Here is an 18,956-nt window from a genome sequence, read left to right on the forward strand (position 1 = left end):
ATATTGGCAATAAGCCATTCTTTTTGTATAAATTTATGCAAAATGCAGTAAAAATTGTGATCAGTTGGAGATGATGATAAATATGCCTTATTAATTGTAAAAGCATATCTTATGAAATATAAATTAATGAAAATAAATAAACTTTAACGTGATTGATTGATAGAGATGTAGATTTTACATATAAATAATATTAATAAATGTATCATAATTAAACTCACACATTTAACTTTGAATTATTAGTCCAAGGAATGGACTATCTTATCCAGAATAAACCCCTCTTTTAACTAAAGGGATGGGCCGCACCATCCCTTCATGTCACGTAAGGCTAGCTCGGGTTGGTTTTAACCAGGCCCAGGCAACCTAAGGCTCCCACCAAAACCAAGGTCCTTTCCGATTTCCGACTAGGGTCAGATCAGATCCACACCCAAACTTTCCAGGACCAGGCCTATAACAACTCCTGAGCCAGGTTCAGGTTGGATCCACCTATCAGAATTGATAACTTCGCAAGCACGTATCCCATTTGATCGAACGCCGCATTTTTCTTCTCCTATCCACTCAACGGCAGATATCATTTCAAGCATTGCAGATTTGTAGCACGATGTAGTATATAGCATTATACCAAAGCCTCATCCTCAATTCCTCATTGCCCCAAGCAAGACAATCCCTGAATTCACGAATCACGACCATGGGCCGCAATTCACAAGTCATAATCCATTTTCGTCAACTCATGCTCCAACTGCATTCTAACTTGCCACGTGTCCAGACAAAGCAGTCCGGATGTAGGGTTCGTCAATCGTAACTGTCGATGCAATGCAGCATCAGTTTGGCGGAAGGAGAAAGAAAAGCAGACTAGTAGGTCTGAACTTAAACCCTTTGAGTGTTAGTTGTGACTCGTGAGCTTTTTTCCGTGCACGAAAGAAATCTGATCGTCGTTTCTAGTCTTGGATTTTTGGTTGGAATTTCAGGCATTCATTCTGCAAGCAAGAATGGTTTGATGTTCTAGGGTTTGATGTTTGCCGTTTCTCTTGATACTTAATTTACACGAGGATTAGGAGTTAGGACTTGAGATTTCTTCTGTACGGTTGCAAAGTCTGGTTGATCATTTTGTGAGATTGTGGGAAACTGGTTCTTGGTTGGTAGAAGTTATTGAAGATTAGTATACGAACTTATAGTGCCCCAATGAGTTAACTTCACGTCCAACAAACCAAGAACACAACGACAAAGGTAATGTTTTGATTGTTTCTTTCGTTTTGGTTCTTTGGCTAAGTAATGTGCGAAAGGTTTTATCGGAAATGTTTGATTTTTAGTTGATCTGTTTAGTTTGTAAATTTGGACTTGGTTTTGAATTCATCCTCATAAGTTGAAGCTCTAGAGACGTTGATAACAACTGTCTAAACTTGTAATGGATTAAAACTTCTTGTGGCCTTACTATCTTTGACCCATTTTGAGTTGCAAGACTGGACTTCCTAAACTGTTATGTTGCCACTGTATCTGTACATCTTTACAAAAGAGGCGATGAATATCTTCCCAAAAAGAAAAAATACATTGCTTTCTTCTTATTACCATTGTATATCATTTAATTCAACTTTTCCCCTGTTCTAGTTGTAGTAATGCAATTTTGTCCTTATTAAATTAATAAAAAGAGGGTTCAGTCTTGGATCAAATCAGTGTGCTGATAGAGCACCGCTTATTTCAAGTTTAAGAAGTAAAATGAATGATAAGAAGGAGAAAAAAAAGAAACGGTTGGTTATAGGCAAAACTTATCTTTTGTTATTTCTATTCAAAATCAAAAGACATAAAGTTCCTTAATCCTTGCACAATATAACTATTTAAGATTCAGTACACTGCTTATGTATGCTGCAAAATGCTTTACAACCCAATTTTTGTCTTGAGGATAGAAGTCCATTTATCTCTGTCTCATTGACTTTCTTTAGGTGCTTAAAAATTATCCAACTGCTCTGTTTTAGAGGCAACCTGGTTGAGGTCTACTTAATCCATTGTCCTGGTCTTTTATCTTTGTGTTGTTCTAAACTACATTAACTTGCATTTTAGTTGTTTACCCATACCCATGGAAGGGGAATTGATTATTGGCTTTTCTCAAATTCAATGTCGGATAATTATCAGTTATGTTGCTAGATGTATGGTGATTTCATGATCCCATATTTTTTATTACAACTTGGTGGAATTTGAAATCTTCCATTTATATTTCTAACTATGGTAAGTGATCTATCCTCGTTAAAAAGTTGGATGAGAAATATGGGATGCCTATGAGCACAAGTGGTGCAGAATCTGTTGGTAAAATGGAAAATGATCCAGGTTGTTTGAGATCAATCAGAGAAGCAAGAATTGTTAATAAAGAGGTGAGAGATCAGGTTTCCATTTAGTTCTTCGAGCAGAATGCAATCTTAGAGTTAGGAAGGATCAATGCCAGCTTTAAGGATATACAGGTCTATTAGTGTATTTGAGGATTCCTAATGCAGCTAGGCGTTTTAGAAGTAAAATATCCCATAGAACTGTTGATCCTGTTCAGGTTTCAAAAGTGCCAGATTGAAGGGGTGGGGGGTGGGGGTGGGGTTATTTGGTATTAGGTCTACTAAGAAGGTGAAGAAAACAAAGAAGGTTTGCAAAAGGGGCAAAGGAATCCCAATTGAAGGTTCCTAAGAGGCCGAATAATCAAGCAAATGTTGAGAGATTTCAAGTTGGAGTTTTGTTTTTGTTCGTATTGTCAGTTGTTGGGGGTGTAGAGTCTAGTGATGTTTTGGGTTTGTTGTGGGAGTTTTGTAATGACATGCGGATCTCTTATTTGTGTTCTTTAGTTTCTTCTTTGGTGGTTTCTTTTGGACAGTGTTGTTTCTTCTTGTGGGCGATGCCTTATCAGTTATCACCTTTCTTGTATTCTCTCTCTATCTCTTATTAATTTAACTTTCTTTTTTATTTATTACCTAAAAGTGTTCTATTCTCAATACGCTGGTTACTTTATCTGATCTTCTTTCTTGATATTTCATAGAATCATAATTTTGTTTTCAATGGATTCATGTCATGACAATTACTTCATGTAGTATTCTTTTGATTAGTAATTACTTCATAAGATGTTCTTTTTGTGCAACTACTATCTTGGTGGTACTGAAAATATTTCTTCATTGATTCAGTATCTTAAGGTACACCTCTGGCAGGATGACATTTCTAAAAAGGCACAATCAAGTTTATGGGAAGGAGAAGGATGGCATCTCAAAGTTGAAGTAAACTAAAGCAATCTTTCCGATGGTTAAGCAGTACTCAGAAAGCATCTTGGGATTGCTGCACATGGTTCAATTATTATAAACTGAAATAAAGTTGAAATTTCGTGGTTATCAAGGTCCTTTTCAATGGAATGGAGGGGAGTTCTCTGTTTTTTATTCTTCATTGTCACTATTGTTGAATCTTCAAGCCGGTCAGGGAGAATGTGGTCACCATACCTTGGAGTCGAGTCAAATATGTCCTACAACTGGCCAATCCTTAGTGCAGCAGTTTTTGTAGTTGTTGCACTTGTTCTCTCCTTGTTTCTCATATTTGAGCACATAGCTGCATACAAACAGCCTGAGGTTGTTCTCATAGTCCATTTAAGTTAAATTGAAGCCTACAGCTTCTGTTTCTATCATTTTCATGTAGTATGTTGTATTATTATATTTCCTTTTGTGATCTCAAATTGTAACTGTTGAACTATTGTGCATTTCATGTGAAGCATAGCTGAGTCATCTGCTCATCTGCATTTTTTGATCTTATCCTTTTCTAACAAGATTACTGTTTTATTTCAGGAACAGAAGTTTTTAATTGGGCTCATTCTGATGGTTCCTGTTTATGCATTGGAATCGGTATGATCAATGCTACTCTCCTTTTGTCTTACTCTAGCCTTTTATCATCATAGCCCTTGTCCCATCTACATGGGATCAGCTCAAGGTTCAAAGTATCCATATGTATCAGGCCATATCAGCCGATACGCCCCTACAGGGGGTGTTTTGGGGTCTCAACCAGTTCAGAGGGTGGACGTACCCTAAACCGGCCCCTCTGAACCAGATTCGAAGAAAAACTAAAAAAGAGCTATCGATACTGCCCGATACACCTCTACTGGCGTATCGATATTTTGAACCTTTCAGCTACATGAGTCCTGTTCTGCCATTCTGTTCTGTTCAGTGCCATATGTTAAGCTATGAGCTCTTAAATAATTTGTTAAGTCTTACCACTTCAACCCATGTCCTTTTTGGTTTGCTCTTAGCTCCTTTAACTTGCAATAGATCACTTCTTTACGGGTGTTGTAGATGTTGTTACCTTCCATGTGACCAAACCAGTGAATCATTCATCTCAACATTTACATTTCTGCCACATGCATTCTTTGGAGATGTTTTTTGATTGTCCAGCACTCTGCCCCGTATAATATTGCTAGACTTAGAGCCATTTTATATAATTTTATTTTTAGCCTAATTGATATGCTTGGATGAGTGATAAAATTAGAAAGTGAAGGGTCAGAAATGGAGTCATATGAAGGAATGTAGGATAGCTCCAATAGGTGATAAAATGAGGGAAAGTAGATTGAGATGGTTTGGTCACGTACATAGAAGACCAATCTACAGCACCTGTTAGAAGAAGTGGTTTGTTACGAGTTGAAGGGAGCTTGGAGTAGACTGAAAAGGACTTGGGTCAAAGTAGTAAGAAATGATTGTGCTCATAATTTAATGGTGGGTATGACAATGAGTGGAATGGTGAGACAGGATTCATGTAGCTGACCCCATATAGTTTGGACAAGGCTTAGGTGATGATGATGGTATTCTCCTATCACATAAGACTGTGGATGCACTCCTCCATTTTGCCCAACCTACTCTAATTCTATGAGTAACATCCTCTTCAATTTCTCCCTTGTTATGGATTATTGAACTAAGATAATGGAAGAGGTTACATTAAGTTATCTTTTGGTCTCCCATCCTAAGTTTACCCTAATTTGAATTCCAATCATTAAGTTTTTATTGCATAAATTCAGTATTAGTCTTACTTGTTTAAAACCTCTTGTTTCTAAGGTATTTGTCCATAAACCAGCAAAGAACAAGCACCATGGCACCTCCTCTTGTACTAAGTGATGTGTCTTTGTAAAGTCTCATCATATCTGGAAATTCTTATGTCTCTCCTACATGTGTCCTAACACTGGTTGTTGAACCCTCATGCGTGCCCTTAATTAAGTTCATATAACCTATTTGATACTATGTTCTTTTCCAAAACCCTCTATTGTTATCTTTCTAGGAATATCATGTTCTTTCTCTAGATAAATGGATACCATATGTACTTTCTTTATTGTCCTTTCTTTTAATCATTTAGGCATATGGCAATACATCTAGAATGTGTTACTAGGGAAGAAATTGCTCTGCCCAGAAAATATTGGTAGAGGATCCAGAATCTGTCAGGACTGTTTTGTGCTAAATGTTTGCATTTAAGTAATTGCTTTTTCACATCTTTATCAATATAGCTTTTATCCTTGCTCCTAAATGATGAGACAGTTATTTATATTTTACCAGATTGTCTCGTTTTAGTTGTAATCAATTTACAATGAGTAGTTATAAGCTTATTTAAATTACAACGTCCTTGTCAGTATTCACTCCATCCATGTTATGCATCCTTTTCTGTAACCTGTAAGATCCTGAGATTGCTCAAATAATCTTCCAGGGGTTCTCTTGTGTTTGTTCTGATATGGGCATCGGGTGTGGGATACAAGTCTGAAGTAAAATATGCCTGACCCATTTTTTTTTTATATTTTTAATGGTAATGGGAGGATCAAGATACATGAACAATAAGTTATGAAGGGTCCCTCCAAACTTTACAGTTTAAAATTCCAAAGTTCCACCTTTATTACCAGTGGGCATGTGAACTACAATCTCTCTTTTTAGAAGCTCCCTTCCTCTTTTCATCAGACACTTAAGTATCACCATTTTGATTATTATTTTTTTCTAATAATGTTCAGATGTGTGTTTTTTTGGTTCCTCCAGAAAAAGCAGGGTTTGATTGTATGTTTAGGTTTAAATTGACTTGCTACATCTTAGATTACTTTCCTGATTCTTAGTGTTTCTTGTGACAGTTTTTGTCGTTGTTAAATTCAGAAGTTGCATTCATCTGTGAAATGATGAGGGACTGTTATGAGGCTTTTGCTTTGTACTGCTTTGAGAGGTATCTGATAGCCTGCTTAGGTATGTTTCATCACTATCACTTGTTATAAATTGTACTTTATATAATTTCTACATGGAATTCATATGCAAGCCTTTGGATTCTTTTATACTCTATGCTGTACCAAAGATTACTTGCCATTGAGCTACCGGATCTCAGAATGATGGGTATTATCTGAATAGCAAGGATCTCTTTCTCTAGTCAAATGGCTCAACCTCCACGTACTTTGTGGCAGCACTTCTTATCCAACCAATGACAACTTCTAGATATCTGTCTACTAGTCTTGAATCCAAAAGATGGATAAATCCTAAGATATTTTATTCAGAAGTTTCCACTTGCATTCAAAGGACATGCTTCCTTTGATGTAAGAAACATTCCATCACAACCAGACAACTTTTTGTTGCTTTTTGTGTCTTATCTGGCTATCTCTAGGCATTTGTCATTGAGTTACAGGATTACTTCAAAATCAAACATTTCAGCTTGGATGTTTGTTTATTGTGAACACTCTTGACTCTTCTACATTTTGGCTAGAAAATTAAGTTATGCAATTTATATTGTATCCTAACTATTTAATTTTTTGGATGATTTCTTTTATTATTTGGTGACTTAAAGAATGTGTACATGCACACAATCTGTTGTGAGACCTAACATTGTGGCAAGGTTCATAATTTCGACACGATATGCCCTGTATCGGGCATATCGTATTGTATTGGTGGCCTGTTGGTACGCGAAATGCAGGCCATCTTATGTTTATGTTATGTTGCTTCTTTATGTTTTTTCTTATTGGGCTTAATGGGCCTGGGCTTCTACTGTATTTTATGTTTCTTACTGTCTACTAGTCTGTGGCAGATTAGTCATTGTATATTTTTTTCTTAATGCCATATATAAATAACAAGTTGGGGGGCTGGTCAAGTTACTGCCACCCTATTTCTTTAGATTACAAACACAATCAACATTGACATGTATAATTAGACCTGACAATCTGGTTGGGTCGGTCCGGGTTCAGGTCATTTCAGGTTGGGTTGGCAAAGGCTAGACCCTAACCCTAAATATTTAGGTTAGGTTTGATCCACTATTTAGATGGGTCAATGGTTCAACCACCTAGGTCAGGTTGAGCTGGTCTTTAACCAAGTCAATGGTTTTTTAACCAAAAATACATATTTAACCATCCAGTTTGAATGGTTCAAACAGTTCAACTGTCTGGGTTAATGCTGGTTTGAAAACATTGGTGTGAAAAGAGGTGACCCATGACCTAACCCAGCCTGACCCAAAATCTTTTCGGTCAGGTCATGCCACCTTTTTTTTGATGAATGATAATAAATTTATTAATTCAGAAGCAGATTTAGAGTGAGTTCATTCAACATCCCAGGGAGAGGTGCGAGCTGCAGCCCCTCCTTGAATCTTATAAGTAAACTAGGAAAGAAAAGCAAGAATCACAACTGAGCCCAAAACAATTCTTCCCTATTTACCCCTTTCTTAGCTAACACATCTGACAAAGTATTTGCTGATCTCCCCACCCACTCACAGTGACCAACATATTCCTTGTCAACCAACTAAATTTCTTCATTTCATTCTTGTAACGCCACATAGCCTATTTACCCCTCGATTGTTAGGTGTTGTACCCCCAGCTGGTTTGCAAATTGCACCCCTTGTACAGCAGCTAAAAGTTCTGCCCTAATGGAGTCCCCAATTCCCAAGGGAGTCCCCAATTGTCAGGTCATGCCACCTTCTAGTTTGGATTATTAGGTAGGGGACCTTAACCCGCTTTTTCCGGGTTGGGTTGACTTTTTTTCAGGTCTATGTATGATACATTCTTGCAAATGAGTTGCTTACTATTTCCCCTTTCTCTTTTTCTTTTATTTTTTCTATGGAATTTCTGTTGATATTGGATTATTGGGAGTGAACATAGAATGCATATAGAGAAAGGATTTATCTATTGAGAATGACATATAGGTGTATTGGGTTTTCAGTTGCATCGTTTTGGGAGTTGTTTAGCAACTTCCTTTTTGGTTCCCTGTGTGGATGTTCTGGTTTTATTTATTTATTTATTTATTTTTTTTTGGGGGGGGGGTTAATTTCTCTGTGCATTTGATTAATTAATAAATCTACTGTTTCCAAGTTCCAATAAATTTGGCCAATTGCAGTTCCTGTGGAGTATGTATTTTATACAATATGTGAGTTGGAGTAAAGCAAGTGGGGGTGATTATTTGTAACCTGGCCCGGTCTGGGCCCAATACTTTAAGCCAGCCCACAATAAATTATTGCAAAAAAAAAGAAGAATTTGGCTCATTGCAAGAAATTGGGTAGAGATGCCTTCAGGGAGTTGATCAAACCACACCATCTAAAGTAGGCCACTGACAGGTTCTAGCATTAAAAGAGCTTCATAGATTTTAATCACAGCTGAAGACACTTCTTCCTCACCTTCAAAGAGTTCATCTCTACTCTGATGGGTATATTTGTGTTCTTGTCCCCTACCCAGAGCCACAGGGGCCTTGAACGCCATTCCACTCTCCAAGCAATTTCCATCATTTAAGACAACCGCCCAAACTCTTCCCTAGCCTGCTTCCTTGCTGCTTCTCTTGAACAGACATAAACCACCCTTCCTCCTTTTCATCCAACTCTTTTATTTTTGCCATTACCTCCTCAATTCTTTTTTGCTAATTTGATATCTGTCATACAGTACGAAGTAAGTTGGTCTCTAGAATTGCTCTGATTGCTTGCTAATTTGATAGCAACAAACATGATTTTAACATGCTTTAAGAGATGGAGGAAAATGGTTCATTCTAGGACTTGGGTTGAAAAGATTGGTGTAATGAAACCACAGCATCCATCAGTACCTTTCTTCTATTCTGAGACATTACAAGAGTCTAGAACCTTGTGGCTAGTATTAACATCTTGTTCAATTGGTTGAGAAGGTTATCCAGTTCCATAGATGATAGCCTTTCCACATCTGGTGTACACAGAGCCAAGCATTAATTAGGTGCCAATATTCCATAGCAATTGTTTATAGTTAGGTACCTCACTATCTTCTTTCGTAGTGGGATTGCCTTGTGTTCAATGGTTGGTTTTGATATTTTTTAGTGCTGGAATCTTGCTTTTTGATTCTCTCATTCTATCTTTTTATCTCCCTTAGACTGTTTTAACAAAGCTTTCTTGTTTTTTTTTTATAATTTTTTTTGAAGATTAAATAATAAAAGCCGAGAAGATAGAAGGGAGGGAGAGTCTCCCATCCCATTAAGGGATGTAACAGGACATTGAGACCCCTGGATACAGGACTTGAAATTACAAAAGCAAAATTATCATCCCATATTTCTCTGCTTCAATGATTACAGAAGTGACTGAATTTAAAGCCTGAGAACTGCTAATAGAGGCCCAAAACTTCTGGTATTGTGCTCCACAAACACACCAGCAGAAAACATGAGGGACTACTCTTTGTGCAGGGGACTTTATACTTCTTTTGTATGCTTCTGTTTTCCAGTTAATACAAATATACTTTACCTTTTCCAAAAAAAAAAAAAGAAAACAAAAGAAAACAAGGATAAGGTAATTATTGTATTAGTTGACAATAGCAAATGCAATTGAATATGCAAATGTGGCCCATGTACAATGAGAAGCCATACCTAGAGCCTTGGGGTGGAACCATGTAGTTTTTTGTGAACTCCTTCAGTTTGCCATTTGTTGTGGACTATGTGGAAGAAATAGAGCCCCTGAAACTTCAAAGATTGTACAGTGAGAGTTTATGATAATGGAGAAATTTCATTCCCCTATCTCTCTCCTTCTCAAAGAAAAAAAAATCATGGTAGTCATGTTCCATGACTTTTTATTGTTTCTTTCTTGTTTGGGTTTGTTAGAAACCTTACTTGCCTTTTTGTCTTTGTGTTTTTGTTACTTTGGAGGCATAAAGGCAAAACTTTTGAATGTCAAAAATGCAACCCGGGGGGGGGGGGGGGAGGGCTAGTCTCGTTATGCATCATAAAAATCTTATCTCTTATCTATTAAACAAAACAATGAATAATTGAATAAATTAATAAAATAGAAAAGAATAAAACAAAATTAGATAAAATGTGGTTTTGGGCTGTCATCTAGCTCTACTAGATGTATCTCTAATTTGAAAACTCAGATCAACCTTGACAAATGATCCAGAATTTGGGTTAGTAGAGTGGAAAATGGAAATGGCAGACTCAATGTTGCTAAACTCAAATTGGATAAAATGGGCTAACTGTTTGCCCTGGGAACTGACAGTCAAAACAGTTACCAATGGCTAGTTTATTAAAAATGTTGACATTGTCAAGTTACCCCAAATACATGTGGTAGTAGATGTAGTAACTTATAATATATTATTTTTAAAGTTTATTTTGATGTAAAATAGCTTTATAAGATATTCTGGGACAATTTACCATATTTTTTAATGTTTTTTACTTTTTCAGAATTCTCATTTGAGTGGGTTGAGCAGTTGAACTGGAATCATCAGAATCTTGACCCATGACCTAGTAGCTGTAATGGTTTTACATCTGGTCCGAGTCTGACAACACTGAATTGTATTGCAAGATCATCTGGAGATGGTATCTTTATATATGCAGTGATACCACTCTTTTTGAGAGAAAAGTTAACTGATTGTATTAAGATCAAAAACAGTACATGAGTTGATGTACAAGAAACAACTCAGAGATTACAAAGGTAGAGTTCTGTCACTAAATAATGCATCCCTAAGAGCACCAGACTTGGCTAGGTTGTCTGCTATAGAATCCAGCACCCTAGGAATCTAGAGCACTTTAACAGTGAAAGAATCCAGAAGATCTCTAGCCTTGGTCAGATAGTGAGCCAGTCTCCAATAGGGGTGGTTGTCAAAAATCGAAAAACCAAAAAACCGAACCAAACTGCCGAAACCAAACCAAAAATCCCGGTTAACCGAACTGACTGGTATATATATATTTATATATTATATATATGTATATATTTTATATTATCTATATATTATAAATGAATACATATGCATTATACATGAAAGTATATACATTTATAATATATAATATATTATTTATTATTTATAATATAATATATTATATGTATTTCTAGTATTTTTTATTATATATTTTTATATTTATTTATAATATATTATAAATATCAAAAAACCAAGAATGAACTGAACTGATAAAAAACCGATCCGATCAACTGGTTAACCATTTGGTTTTGGTTCACAGTTTTCCAAAAACGGTTGTACTGGTTTGGTTTGTAAAATAGGCCCATGGTTTGGTTATCCCAACCATTAGCACCCCTAGTCTCCAAGATCTACTGTCCCTTTCCCCAAGCCACTTTATAGTGTTAACAGAATCCCCTTTGATGACTAGAGCAGTCAGACCTTTCCCTCTTGCTATTCTCAGCCCTGTAAGCACAGCTAGGACCTCAGCCTTATTGGAGTCAACAATTCCAGTAAACCATTGAAAGCCCACCAAATGTTACCATTCCTTTCTCTAAACACACCACCAACCAGCTATCCCAGGATTTCCCAGAATACTTCCATTGAAGCTTAAAGTCATCTCTGTCTTCTCTTTTAATGCTAAAGTTGGGAATTCTTGAGTGACCAGGGGAGGAAGACAAGATTGCCACCACATTCAGTTGAAGCTCATTCAAAGAGACTCCTGTAAACTCCGAAGAATTCAGAACCCAAAGATTGCACATAAAAGTCATGTGAGAGACCAAATCACCAAGGGATCTAGATTTGTTTTAAAAAGTTCAATTGTTTCTTTCTTCCCACACACCCTACATCAGTGCTTGAGCCACCATACACCAATAGATTTTCCCCCTTTTACCTAGACCTCTATGTTGCCATTGCCAAATAAACTCCTCAATGTGCTTGGAGCAGCGCAATCGTACCTAGACCTCTACCTGCCGGCTGGGTGGGGTTTCTAGATTTGTTGGTTAGGGGTGGTTTAAGAGATGTAGACCTCTCTTAGAGAGTATAGAAGATTTGTTGCTTCTTCAATTTCTACTTCCCTGAGGGGTCTTCTTAGGTTTAGGTAGTTGGTCTCAAGAGGTGAGGAAGGCAGGTGATGATGTTGGCCTTTTGGTTTTGGAAAGTGGAAGATTCTAGGATAGGAGTTGGCCAAAGTGTTTTCTCCCCACCAAAGGTCTGTCCAGAATTTGATTTTGTTCCTGTTCCCAACCTTATAGCAAAAAGGAACAAAGGTGCTATAAATAGAGGAAATACCTTTCTAGGGGTTGCTGGCTTTCATTTGATTGGAGGGTACCTTGCTATCCCAACCATTGACTTTCTTCATATTTGTTGTTGATGACAGAGGTCCGAGGAGTGTCAGGTTCAAGAGGGTAACACCAGAACCACTTCCCAAGAAGAGCTAAGTTCTCCTTAATATGGCCTAAGTCAAGACCCCCTACGGTCTTAGGTTTGCATTTTGGAGCTTTTCAGTTCTAATCTTTACCTTTTCTGGAGATTGAAAGACTGACTAGTAGTAGGTGGGTAAGTTTGCTAGAGAGGACTTTATTAAAGCCAATCTTCCCCCATTTGAGAGGTGATCTTTTTTCACACTTTTCTCAACAACTGTTTCCCCCTTTTGAGAGGTAACCTTGCAGTGATACTATCCTTACTGCCAGAGAAAAATGCAAGCAGAGAAAAGGAAATATCTGTTGTGTTATGGCTGGCAAAATTTACTATGTGTGATTCTTGTTTCCCCTTGACTTTCTTAGCAAAAAATTCATAACTTATCTTTGAATATGTCATTCACTCATTCTTCCAACTTGAATTTCCGTGGTAACTTCATGGAATTTTTCCTAATTGCTTTTGATTAAAATGTTTTTCCTTAAAGGTGGTGAGGACAGTACCATTAAGTTCATGGAAAGTTCAAGCAAAATTACTTTGAGTTCACCTCTTCTGGAAGATGCATATTACAATCGAGTTGTGGAACATCCCTTCCCAATGAATTGCTTCTTAAAGCAATGGTATCTTGGTCCTGATTTCTATCATGCAGTAAAAGTTGGCATTGTCCAATATGTATGTCTTCTTTTGCCTTGTTGACATTCCTTGGAGGTCATTCTATTTGTTTGACTTGAAGAGCTTTATAACCATTTTACTGAAATATCTTTGTCTCTCAGATGATACTGAAGATGATATGTGCACTGCTAGCAATAATTCTTGAACTCTTTGGGGTTTATGGAGAAGGAAAATTTGATTGGAAATATGGGTAAACCAATCTCACTTTATTTCTGTTAGTATAACCGGATTCTAAGCTTTCATTAATCAAAATATTGTTTACTTTATATCAATCTTGAAAACTATATCAATTTTGCATCCGCACCTTTTTCGTTAGTGTAATTACTAGCATATTTGTTCACTGTGGAGGGAACAGTGCCACATGCTAACATACTTAAAAACTGATACTAAAAATTGTTTTCTTCATATTTTTGTGCAGCTATCCGTATCTAGCTGTTGTTCTAAATTTCAGTCAGACATGGGCTCTGTATTGTCTTGTACAGTTCTACTCCATTATTAAAGAGAAGCTAGAACCGATTAAACCTCTGGCTAAATTCCTGGTATTCAAGTCAATAGTATTTCTTACTTGGTGGCAAGGTGTTGCTGTTGCATTTCTTTTCTCGATGGGAGTTTTTAAAGGGTCTTTGGCTCAAGAGTTGAAAACTCGTATTCAGGACTATATCATCTGCATAGAGGTGTGGACTGGACCATTATTTTCCCCTTTCCCCCTCTTTCATTTACATGAATCCCATTTCTGCACCATATCAGTCTTGCCCTTGGCTTGCGTTTTCTATGGCCAATTTAAAGAAATATATATTATCTTCTCCTTCCTAGTTTATATTGATACACAATACTATTGTTGGTGGTTTTTTTTTTTTGTGGTCTATCTAAAATTGTTAATAATAGGAATTATTGAAAATTCAACAGTAATCAATGAATATGCTGGTCAGGGCAACTCGTATTAACAGCCTGACAGGTTACTAGGGAAAACAGAAAATGAGGAATAGTAAGTGCCAATTCCTCTGGAACATGAAGTTAACTATTTTAAATTATTCAAAGCAGAAACTCTTTTGAGAGGGTGGATACAAGGTTTAAAATTTCCACACAATCCATTGGTTATGGGGTGTATTGTATCGTATCTTTGAAGGCTCGATATGGGATATGGTGGGAAATAAGTGGTATCGTCTTTTTTCCACCATATTGTACCCATAGCGGCTCGTATTGGCCATGTGTCGGGCATATCGATGGTGTGTCAGGTGTATTGGTAGCATATTGGTTGTTGATATGCTGCGGAAAAGATACAAACAAAACAAAAAAGGGGGGTGGGGGGAAGAAGGCTTATTTCCCCCCAAAATAAGCCTTCTTTCACCCCCAAAGGACTCTAAAACTCCAAACCTCATTTCTAGAGTGCTAGATCTGCAAAAAAAAAAAAAAAAAATGCAAGAAACAAGTGCGGATCATTAAGGTTTTTGAAGATCTTTCAAGTTTTGGAAAATATTGCAAAACTGAATAAGTTTTCCTTTTCAAATTTTCTCATAGTATCTTGTGATTTCATGTTTTTCTTGCTTGAATGCTTGAAAATGTTAAAATCTATTTTGATCTACATTTCTTGTTAAAAATCACGGTTTTTTTGGTGTTATGAGTAGATCAGTGGATTTTTTTTTGGGAAAATATAAAATAACAAAAAATTGAAAAATGTATTTTTTTATCTGCCTATAAAGACTGAATATGTTTAGACCTCTGGATGATCTATCGTATCCATAGTTCAATTGAAATTTCTTGTACAATATTTTTTTATTATTTTTTGTAATTAAATAATAAATATTAATTATTTATATTTTCTTGTGATCTGCCCATAAAGACTATGCATGTTGTAGATCTATGAATGGTCTATCATAGCCATAGAGCAATTGAAATTTCTTCTTTAGTATTTTTTTTCATTTTTTATATTTTTAAAAATTAAAAAAATAAATAATAATTAATTATATTTTTATGATTTAATCATAAGGATTGAATATATTGTAGATCTATGGTTGATCTATCATATCCACAAAGCAATTGAAATTTCTTTTTAATAATTACTTTTTGAATATAATTTATCAAAAAATTATTTTGAATATATTGTACCAACTACCATGTTTATTTATTTTTGATGCTTTTTTTTTGTATATAGGAATTAAAAATAGATAAAAAGGGCAGCCTAGTGCATGGGGCTCTTGCCAATGCAGGGTCTGGGAGGGACAGATGTATGCAGCCTTACCCTTGCACATACGGAGAAGCTATTTTCAAGATTTGAACGCTGGTCACCCAGGTTGCAATGAAGCAACCCAACCATGTGCACCAAGGCCCACCCTCAATTAAAAAATAGATAGTAATTATTTAAATAAGAAATAATTATTAATTATATTTTCACTTAGAAGTTGTGCCAATGCATGTTTATGGTTGGATAGGATAGTTTGGCTTTTCCCATCCTTTAAAGCTTAAGAATTATAATTTATAAATTATAGTTAAGCATGGGGTTTTTTTAATGAAAATTATAATTGACTATGATGTATTTCTTCATAAAACCTATTAAAATATATTAATTTAATGTATGTATTACCTCATTGTGACCTTATATTTAGTTTTGCTAATGCATTTTTATGATTTATTTAAGTACTTAGTAACCTTCCGTATCTTAATTTTTCTCTTGTACAAATGCGTATCCAAGGTGTATCCTGATGTCTTTTAAAATTACCTTTTCGATACACTTGGCATTTCCGATACTTTAAACCTTGGTTGGATATGACTAAAAATGACTATATAAGTAGAAATAGGTAGAGGTAATTTGGTTTTACATTTTTGTGAGGGTGAACTATTGGAATACGTGTAATGTAGGACAGATGTGATCCAAGGCTGGACTGGTAACAAATTTGAGGGACACTGAAAAATTCATGATGGTGGTAAGGGGTTAGGCCCAAGATTTGGGGTTGGAGTACTAGAGGTAGGTCTAGAGAAGAGGGATGAGGGTTTGTGTAAGGTGATATGGCTGATTAGGAAATAGGTCTACTGCTGAAATTTTTGCAATGCAGAAGCTTTTATAAAGAAAAAAACTAAAATAAATCAATATCTCAAGATTGGAATGGAATTTCTTCAAACTGTTTTAGAGGATGGATGATTCAGGGAGTGAGGATTCAAAATTGGATTTTTTTTTATGTATTTTTGGACTGCAGGGGTATTTTTTTTGTCATTTTAACTATTGCATATGGGCCAGCCTATTACTGTAAGTTGTCTAGTCATAGTTTAGTCTGTTTAAATTTTCAGAGTCATTGGTTAAATAGTTTAATAGTTTTTTAGTTTTTTAGTTTTCTTTAAGTTGGTTTATGAGTGGCAGAATTGTAATTTTGAGTTTTCTAACTGCATGTCCATTCTGCATTTAACATTATCATTCTCTGCTTATTTCATGTTTGATTTCTTCACCTATATCTGAATCCTGAAGAGGTTAAAATTATCCAACATACTTGTGTCAAGCAGATGGGAATTGCTGCTGTGGTGCACCTTTACGTCTTCCCAGCTAAGCCTTATGAACGTGGAGAAAGATGTGTCCGTAATGTATCTGTTATGGCCGACTATGCATCACTAGGAGCTCCTCCAGATCCAGATGAGGTTCGTGACTGTGAAAGGTCCACTAGGATGCGCTTCACTCGGCATGATGGGAGAGAAAAGCAACTGAATTTTCAACAGAGTGTTCGTGATGTTCTCCTGGGAAGTGGTGAAATTGTAAACAATTCTAGCCATTTATGTATTTGATAGCTTTTGCTTATTCCCATCAATAAGTCTTATCTGTTCACCTTTACTCATTTCTTTTGTTCTATTGTGTTGTTAGATTGTTGACGACATGAAGTATACTGTTTCCCACGTGGTAGAGCCAGTGGAACGTGGCATTGCAAAAATAAATGAAACTTTTCATCAGATATCAGAAAATGTGAAGCATCATGAGAAACGAAAGAGGAACTCGAAAGATGACAGCTATCTTATTCCCATGAATTCATGGACAACGGAATTTTCAGAGGCCCATGATCATTTTCTTGAGGGAAGCATCAGTGACAGTGGTCTGGCCAGAAGGAAACACAATCTTCTATCCAGAGCCACATCTTCTCAAAGAAGATAGGTAGATGATTCTCCTAGCCATTCATTATATTCAAGAGCGGAAGTTAGATTGAATGGAGCTATCATGTTCCTCTCAAAATGTTTTTAACAAGACCAACTTACTGTGCAAGTAAGTTCTGGTTTTCTATGTTCTCAGTGTTCTTCAAAGATTTAGTGCAAAGGTTGCTGATTTAGACCATATTGATTTATAGGCTGAAGAACTGGCATGCCAAAATGACCACAACCGTTTTTAACTGGAAAAAAAGTAGAGTTGCCATTGTTTGTATAGCAGCTAACAGAGATGACATTAAAGTTTCACCGCAGATCCAGGAGCTGTACAAAAAAAGAGTCTGCAGTTGAAACAGGTACGTTACTATTCATATCTTGGTTTGGATGATACAAGGAACAAAAGCAAAGCTTCAAGTGTAGAAATCCAATATATTAAGTGTTGAAGTAGATGTAATTTTCAATGTCGAAACTTGCTTGCTATGGTGCAACTGTATATCTGGGTGGTAATTTTAGAATCACACCCCTCAATACATTACATTTCTTGTGTGTATGTGTTTCTGTTCTTTTAATAAGAGTTCTTGAGTCAAAAATCTGTAGAGTACTTGAAACCTTTTTTTTTTTTTCCAGAAGGCTAAACATTCATTAAGATAAAGTCATTACAGCCACATTTGCTAGGTTGCTCAAGTTTTCTACTATCATATTATATTTACATGCATTGTATGCTAGTTCATGAGCAACCCTATTCATATCTCTATTTACATGAGATACACAAACTATATCCCATATCCCCATCCCATCACCCACCCTCGATATTCTCACGGTTTGCCCCTTAAGTATCAGGGCCTGGATTAATGGGTTTTTCATATATTTGTTCACTTGAGTGCACCATGATATCTTTGTTTTATTATATGAATGAAAGAACGTTTCATGGTATTTAGTTTTTTTATTTTAATATTGGTGCAAGTTGTCCAAATAATTTTGATCCCAGCTACTGCCATTGAATGTATGATCATAGTTAAAGTTGAGCTGCGAACTTTTTTTGATAATTGAACTAATTATATTAATTATGAAAATATAGAGTAAACAACAGGTTCAATACAACCACGAGACCTGCCCAACCAGCACTGAACAGAATCAAACTTCTTGGCCCTATTAGCCAAAATGTGGATAGCCTGAAAGTTGGGCTGCGAACTGGATTCTACTATTTGACTACTATGGCATGCTTTCTTTCATATTTAATAGGTTTTGCTAATGGATGCTTAGTCTTCCTTTCATATTTCATAGGTTTTTAAAGAAAGTCACCGTTTCCAATCAATATATAACTAGCGAGGGGCGCCCGTGCTAAGCACGGGCAATTACCAAGATTACGATTAAAATCATGTATTGAGAAAGATTATTTATAGAGTTAATAAATATCACTTAATGGAAGTAATTAATTAATTAATTTAACTGAATGTAAGTTTTTAAATAATTATTATTGACTAGTAAAACTATTAAAAGTTTAAACTGTAAAAGTAGAACAAAAATAAACTAAAACTAAAATCTAATATAAAATTATTTTTTGTAAATAAAAGAAACATTTAAAAAATAAAAATGGAATTTTCCCAAAAACATCATTACATCAACCAACATTATTATAGAAGAAATCGTA

The 18,956-nt window shown here is 35.9% G+C and overlaps 1 protein-coding gene across 4 annotated transcripts; it reads left to right on the forward strand.

Moving 5' to 3' along the window:
• The first annotated feature begins 486 nt into the window (after positions 1-486).
• Positions 487-17,895, forward strand: LOC104587936 (protein LAZ1 homolog 1-like). 4 transcript variants are annotated; one of them, XR_016076374.1, is made up of 10 exons: positions 487-1,224; positions 3,150-3,581; positions 3,795-3,851; positions 6,098-6,206; positions 13,005-13,189; positions 13,291-13,379; positions 13,608-13,863; positions 16,682-16,927; positions 17,034-17,426; positions 17,509-17,895. XR_016076374.1 is itself a non-coding variant. In XM_010245715.3 (10 exons), the coding sequence occupies exons 2-9, from the start codon at positions 3,366-3,368 to the stop codon at positions 17,316-17,318; spliced, it is 1,443 nt and encodes a 480-aa protein (XP_010244017.1). In that variant the 5' UTR covers positions 487-1,224; positions 3,150-3,365; the 3' UTR covers positions 17,509-17,895. The 4 variants fall into 4 exon arrangements, 2 of the variants coding, with proteins under 2 accessions (XP_010244017.1, XP_088744254.1); XM_010245715.3 differs by having other exon boundaries at positions 17,034-17,318; XR_016076376.1 differs by having other exon boundaries at positions 532-1,224; positions 3,174-3,581.
• Positions 17,896-18,956: the final 1,061 nt, after the last annotated feature.

The sequence above is a fragment of the Nelumbo nucifera genome, chromosome 1 (genome assembly GCF_055504915.1).
Source record: "Nelumbo nucifera cultivar China Antique chromosome 1, China Antique-T2T, whole genome shotgun sequence".
NCBI lineage: Eukaryota > Viridiplantae > Streptophyta > Magnoliopsida > Proteales > Nelumbonaceae > Nelumbo > Nelumbo nucifera.

What these genes read in the sequence shown, in the direction of transcription:
- LOC104587936 (XM_010245715.3), top strand. Translation starts at nt 3,366, where the DNA reads ATGGAATGGAGGGGAGTTCTCTGTTTTTTATTCTTCATTGTCACTATT. An exon ending in GTATCTGATAGCCTGCTTAG is followed by an intron (nt 6,207 to 13,004) that starts GTATGTTTCATC and finishes TTTTCCTTAAAG; the next exon opens with GTGGTGAGGACAGTACCATT. An exon ending in AAATTTGATTGGAAATATGG is followed by an intron (nt 13,380 to 13,607) that starts GTAAACCAATCT and finishes ATTTTTGTGCAG; the next exon opens with CTATCCGTATCTAGCTGTTG.